General features: G+C 44.6%; 1 protein-coding gene across 1 annotated transcript in view; it reads left to right on the top strand.

The window, feature by feature from the left end:
* The window catches only part of RDH16 (retinol dehydrogenase 16), a 20,799-nt gene extending 14,487 nt beyond the window's left edge, over positions 1-6,312 (top strand). The window contains 2 exon segments of the mRNA XM_017858849.1: positions 4,415-4,578; positions 5,521-6,312. Coding sequence (XP_017714338.1) covers positions 4,415-4,578; positions 5,521-5,738 — 382 coding nt within the window. The 3' untranslated portion in view covers positions 5,739-6,312.
* Positions 6,313-6,746: the final 434 nt, after the last annotated feature.

Below are 6,746 nucleotides of genomic sequence, written 5' to 3' on the forward strand. Positions count from 1 at the left end.
ATACCTAGTTTATTGAGAGTTTTTACCATGAAGGGCTGTTGAATTTTATTGAAGGCCTTTTCTCCATCTATTGAGATAATCATGTGGTTTTTGTCTTTGGTTCTGTTTTTGTGAGGGATTACATTTATTGATTTGCTTATGTTGAACCAGCCTTGCATCCCAGGGATGAAGCCAGCTTGGTCGTGGTGGATAAGCTTTTTGACGTGCTGTTGGATTTGGTTTGCCAGTATTTTATTGAGGATTTTCACATTGATGTTCATCAGGGATATTGGTCTAAAATTATCTTTTTTTGTTGTGTCTCTGCCAGGGTTTGGTATCAGGATGATGCTGGCCTCATAAAATGAGTTAGGGAGGATTCCCTCTTTTTCTATTGATTGGAATAATTTCAGAAGGAATGGTACGAGCTCCTCTTTGTACCTGTGGTAGAATTTGGCTGTGAATCCATCTGGTCCTGGACTTTTTTTGGTTGATAGGCTATTAATTATTGCCTCAATTTCAGAGTCTGTTATTGGTCTATTTGGATATTCCATTTCTTCATGGTTTAGTCTTGGGAGGGTGCATGTGTCCAGCAATTTATTCATTTCTTCTAGATGTTTTCATTTATTTGCATGGAGTTGTTTATAGTATTCTCTGATGGTAGTTTGTATTTCTGTGGGATTAGTGGTGATATCCCTTTTATCGTTTTTTATTGCATTGATTTGATTCTTCTCTCTTCTCTTCTTTATTAGTCTTGCTAGTGGTCTATCAATTTTGTTCATCTTTTCAAAAAACAAGCTCCTGGATCCATTGACTTTTTGAAGATTTTTTTTGTGTGTGTCTGTATCTCCTTCAGTTCTACTCTTAGTTATTTCCCACCTTCTGCTAGCTTTTGAATGTGTTTGTTCTTACTTCTCTAGTTCTTTTAATTGTGATGTTAGGGTGTCAATATTAGATCTTTCCTGCTTTCTCTTGTGGGCATTTAGTGCTATAAATTTCCCTCTACACACTGCTGTTAATGTGTCCCAGAGATTCTTGTACATTGTATCTTTGTTCTCATTGGTTTAAAAGAACATCTTTATTTCTGCCTTCATTTCATTATTTACCCAGTAGTCATTCAGGAGCAGGTTGTTCAGTTTCCATGTCTTTGTGTGGTTTTGAGTGAGTTTCTTAGTTCTGAGTTCTAATTTGATTTCAATGTTGTCTGAGAGACAGTTTGTTGTGATTTCTGTTCTTTTACATTTGCTGAGGAGTACCTTACTTCCAACTATGTGGTTAATTTTGGAATAAGTGCGATGTGGTGCTGAAAATGTATATTCTGTTGATTTGGGGTGGAGAGTTCTGTAGATGTCTATTAGGTTGCCTTGGTGCAGAGCTGAGTTCAAGTCCTGGATATCCTTGTTAACCTTCTGTCTCATTGATCTGTCTAATATTGACAGTGGGGTGTTAAAGTCTCCCATTATTATTGGGGAGTCTAATGCTCTTTGTAGGTCTCTAAGGACTTGCTTTATGAATCTGGATGCTCCTGTTTTGGGTGCATGTATATTTAGGATAGGTTAGCGCTTCTTGTTGAATTGATCCCTTTACTATTATGTAATTAGCCTTCTTTGTCTCTTTTGATCTTTGTTGGTTTAAAATCTGTTTTATCAGAGAGTAGGATAGAAATCCCTGCTTTTTTTTCTCTCTATTTGCTTGCTAGATCTTCCTCCATCCCTTTATTTTGAGCCTATGTGTGTCTCTGCATGTCAGATGGGTCTCCTGAATACAGCATACTGATGGGTCTTGACTCTTTATCTAATTTGCCAGTCCATGTCTTTTAATTGGGACATTTTGCCCATTTACATTTAAGGTTAATATTGTTATGTGTGAATTTGATGCTGTCATTATGATGTTAGCTGGTTATTTTGCCTGTTAGTTGATGCAGTTTTTTTCGTAGCATCGATGGTCTTTACAATTTGGCATGTTTTGCAGTGGCTGGTACAGGTTGTGTCTTTCCATATTTAGTGCTTCCTTCAGGAGCTCTTGTAAGACAAGCCTGGTAGTGACAAAATCTCTCAGCATTAGCTTGTCTGTAAAGGATTTTATTTCTCCTTCACTTATGAAGGTTACATTGGCTGGATATGAAATTCTGGGTTGAAAATTCTTTTCTTTACAAATGTTGAATATTGGTTCCCACTCTCTTCTGGCTTGTAGAGTTTCTGCTGAGAGATCCGCTCTTAGTCTGATGGGCTTCCCTTTGTGGGTAACCCCACCTTTCTCTGTGGCTGCCCTTAACATTTTTTCCTTCATTTCAACTTTGGTGAATAAGACAATTATGTGTCTTCGGGTTCCTCTTCTTGAGGAGTATCTTTGTGGTGTTCTGTGTATTTCCCGAATTTCAATGTTGGCCTGCCTTGCTAGATTTGGGAAGTTCTCCTGGATAATATCTGAAGAGTGTTTTCCAACTTGGTTTCATTCTCCCTGTCACTTTCAGGTACACCAATCAATGTAGGTTTTGTCTTTTCACATAGTTTCATAATTTTTAGAGGCTTTGGGATCACTGATATTCTTTCTTCCACTTGATCAAATCAGCTATTGAAGCTTGTGCATGCATCACGTAGTTCTCATGCCATGGTTTTCAGATCCATCAGGTCATTTAAGGACTTATCTACACTGTTTATTCTAGTTAGCCATTCATCTAGTCTTTTTTCAAGATTGTTAGCTTCCTTGTCATCGGTTCCAACGTCCTCCTTTAGCTCAGAAGGCCTCAGGTCAGAGAGTTTCTTGAATGATACTTCTTCCCTGGATAGATCTCCTGGTCAGAAACTGCCAGAGGCAGAATTGGACCTGGATCTTTGACTTCAGATCCTGCCAAGAGGAACACAGTACTGAGGTTCCCAAGCTCAGGATGGGGGAATCTGTGTATCAATGACTAATCCCAGGGAAGTACCCTAAACACTTCTTCCCATTGCACCTTGGTATTGGAGCCACAAAGGCAGGCCAGGCAGTCAGCACTGGATGGAAGAATGCTTTGCACTCTAGAGAAGGTGCAGAGAAAGATCAGCTACAACAGTTCGTGTTGGTCCCCTGGCCAGGGAGGCTTTCTCGGCAGCTGACAATGGGCATGTGGCTGGCTCACACCCCTCTCTTGCTGTAGTAGATGGCCCCCGATCGCTCTTCCCTGGAATCTGAAATACTTGTAAAGCTAGGGCATGTCTTAGTGCTGCAGAGACACACATGCTCATGCAGATGCAGGAGCACTCACTGAGTCAGAAAAAGGGAAAGATATTTCCACACCAGGAGATGGGTGCCTGGCTTTGGGGCTCTTCCTCTCTAGGGAGAGAAATGCTTCAAGTGCTGAGATCGTTCCTTCGTGGCTCTCTGGACCCCAAAGACAGCATGCAGAAGATGGTGTTTCCCAGCAGAATTCATGTCCAGAGCCCCTTTGACAATGGGTAGAGCATCTGAGTCCACACAACAGACACTTTAGGCCCTCATCTAAGTGACCAAAAATTCATCCTTAGTCAGCAACATGGTTTTGTCTGTGACCTGAAACTTGATACCTGAGAGAGGGACAAGAGATCTAGAATCAACTGCCAATGCTTATAAGGTTGGTGACCAAGTCAACCTTGCTGGCCATGGTACCCACCTGAGTTGGGGAGAGTCATGGAGATTCTGTCTGAGCTGGGGATTGAGAACTCCAGCTGGGGATTGAGAACTCCACCTGGCAGCCTGGTAAGGAAGGCTGTGAAGGGATCCTGGATGAAGGAATGCCATCAGCCCAGGCCCAGGGTGAGCATTAGCCACCAGCATGTACTGCAGAGTCCTCTTGTGGTGAAGGTCAAGGCCAAGCCTGGTGGGGGATGCTGGGCAGGTGGGCATAGGTGGGCTCCTTGATGGCCTGTGGGTCCTGGACAGGAGCTGTGCTTTATGCTGTTGGGAGTGGAACCCCCCCCAAAAGGGATTTGCTCCTTGGTCTAATCAGCTTCTAGACACCCACTGACTGCAGGAAGCCCAGTGGCTGAAAGTGGGGAGCCAGACTGAAGACAGATGCTTCTTAGAGGACAGTTGCCATCACCCAGCTCAGAGGCCGGGGAGATTCCTGGGGCAGGAAGAGGAGGGAGGGGACTGAGGACTGGAGAGAAGGGAAAATGTGGGAATTCTGGTGATCCATTGGATGTGAGGGACATAGGAGGAGACAGCACTAAGGTGCTCCCTTTTTTTGGAATTGGTAGGATTTAGAGCTAGTAAGCTCAGGTATGTGAAATACCGAACCCCCATTCAAAGGCAACACCACCATCATCATTATGACCCCTTGATTGCTGGAAATTAAATATTCCAAGCTTTCTATCTCATCCGTTGTCCTCATATATTGTGCTGTCATAGTTTTACTTTTATTGTTTGTGTTTTACCTTCCATGACCCCTGAAGTCTTTCCCCTCTGCTTCTCTTTCTTGCAGGAGGGAACTCTCCTACTTTGGGGTGAAGGTGGCTATGATTGAGCCTGGCTATTTCAAGACTGCTTTGACCAGTAAAGAGAGATTCTTAAAGAGCTTCCTGGAGATTTGGGACCGGTCCAGTCCAGAGGTCAAGCAGATCTATGGCGAGAAGTTTGTTGCATCCTGTGAGTAAGCAGTGGAGAGTGGGGAGAGAAGCAAACCCTCATGTGGAATCCCTGGTCTACCATTGGTGTCTGAAGAGCATTAGAGTTTGATCTCCAGGCTCTTCCTTACCCACAAAGTGGAGACCTTTAGCCCCATTTCCATGATGGGTACTGTGTGGTCAACTGGTCATGAAAAGCAAGTATCCAGGCTTCTCAGAACTTGGGACCAGTGTCTATCTGAACTCAATATCATTATTGAGGAGCAAAGTGAAGCCAGAAAGGGAAGACACTGGTAACTGATAACAAGCTGGCNAGCTTCCTGGAGATTTGGTACCAGTCCAGTCCAGAGGTCAAGGAGGTCTACAGCGAGAAGATTCTTGCAGTCTGTGAGTAAGCTGTGGACAGTAGGGAGAGAAGCAAACCCTCGTGTGGAATCCCTGGTTTACCATTGGTGTCTGAAGGGCATTAGCGTTTGATCTCCAGGCTCTCCCTTCCCCACAAAGTGGAGACCTTTGCCCATTTCCATGATGGGTGCTGTGTGGTCAACTGGTCATAAAAGCAAGTGTCCAGGCTTCTCAGAACTTGGGACCAGTGTCTATCTGACCCATCGTTATTAAGGAGCAAAGTGAAGCCAGAAAGGGAAGACATTGGTGACTGATAATAAGATGACATGAGAGACAGCTCGTTTTTATGTGCTGAGACTTCCACTGTGGTTGGAGACCATCATTTATGCAGTCCAGATATTCCCAAAGAGAGACAGACATGACTTAGTGTGGAACACTTGTTACTTTCCCATGGATGGGCTCCAACTCAGGGAATTTGGATAAAAGAGATTTGAGGCAATGCTTGACTGGGGGTTGTGGGGTGGCATGGGTTTTTAGACCCTTTCCACTCTAAGTTGAATCCTAAAGCAGGAACGGTTACAGATGAAAATATAAATGGATCATTTCTCATGTTTAACAGATAAGAAATTTGCTGAACAATTGGAACAGAAGTGCACACAGGATCTCTCCTTGGTGACCAACTGCATGGAGCATGCGCTGATTGCCTGCCACCCCTGCACTCACTACTCAGTTGGCTGGGATGCCAAGCTTCTCTACCTCCCCATGAGTTACATGCCCACCTTCCTGGTGGATGCCATTATCTACTGGGGTTCTGCACACCCAGCCACGGCTCTATGAAGCCAAGGCTTGGGTGCATGGTTGCATGGATTTGGGGTGTGCTATGAGGGGTGTTGTATCCTTGGGAGAGAAATAAAGTGGAGGGAGGGAGCTGTCAGGTCAGTAGGGCACCAATCCTGCCTCCTTCATTACCTCCTGGCCATGATTCTTCTGGGAGATAATTCTGCTCTCTGGAGATGTTGGTAGGAAAGTTTCAAGCTATGCAGCTGAGAAGCAGGGACCAAGTAGTGCTCCTGGGTGCATTGTCACCTTGGGTGTCCACTCCAATGTACAAGTCTCTTGTGCCATCCTTAGGCAACAACTGGGGTGGATGTGAGCAGGTGAAAGGAGCCTCAGCCTATGCCATTACCTCCTGCTTCCTTATCAGGCTGTGTGTTAATTCTGGGCCAGTCTGGGCCATGGGGTGGAAATGGCCTGGGGGACATGAGGGCACCCCTTCTTTGAAGATCCCTGTACATAGGGTGTTTGAACAGGGAGCACAGCCATTATGCAGCCCTGTAGGCCTCAGTAGTCATCCCAGCAGCAGTGGCTGGGAGGTGGTGGTCTCAGTAGGGATCTGTACAGAGGACAAATAAACAAGTTTTCTATTTATCTGGAAAGCATGGACTTCCTTTGACTCTTTTGATGTTGAAAAGTTGATAGTTTCACCCAAGTGCAGCGATTTGAATGTTCTTATGAAGCTCCACTTGGATACCAGACACACGAGATTGCAATCCCTCTCTGAGCCTGCGTTCCCTCCTTTGCTCAGTACCCAGAATCACTCCATCCAGAAAACTAGGTCGCTGTCAGCATCTCTAGGACTATAAGTCAAAGGCAGAAAAGAGTGAGCAGGATTAGATCTCCTCCTAATATTGGAATTCTCTGCTAGAAGGAGAACAAGATCCCAACGGGGAAGTCTGATCTTAGAGGCAAAGAAAGGGGAAAGAGGGAAATGAGGATGGGAACCCCCAAGCTGCTGGGAGTGAGGAATGGAGTGACTTACACAAGTGGGTATCAGAGTTTTTACAC

The sequence above is a fragment of the Rhinopithecus bieti genome, unplaced genomic scaffold (genome assembly GCF_001698545.2).
Source record: "Rhinopithecus bieti isolate Rb0 unplaced genomic scaffold, ASM169854v2 scaffold_48679, whole genome shotgun sequence".
Taxonomy (NCBI): domain Eukaryota; kingdom Metazoa; phylum Chordata; class Mammalia; order Primates; family Cercopithecidae; genus Rhinopithecus; species Rhinopithecus bieti.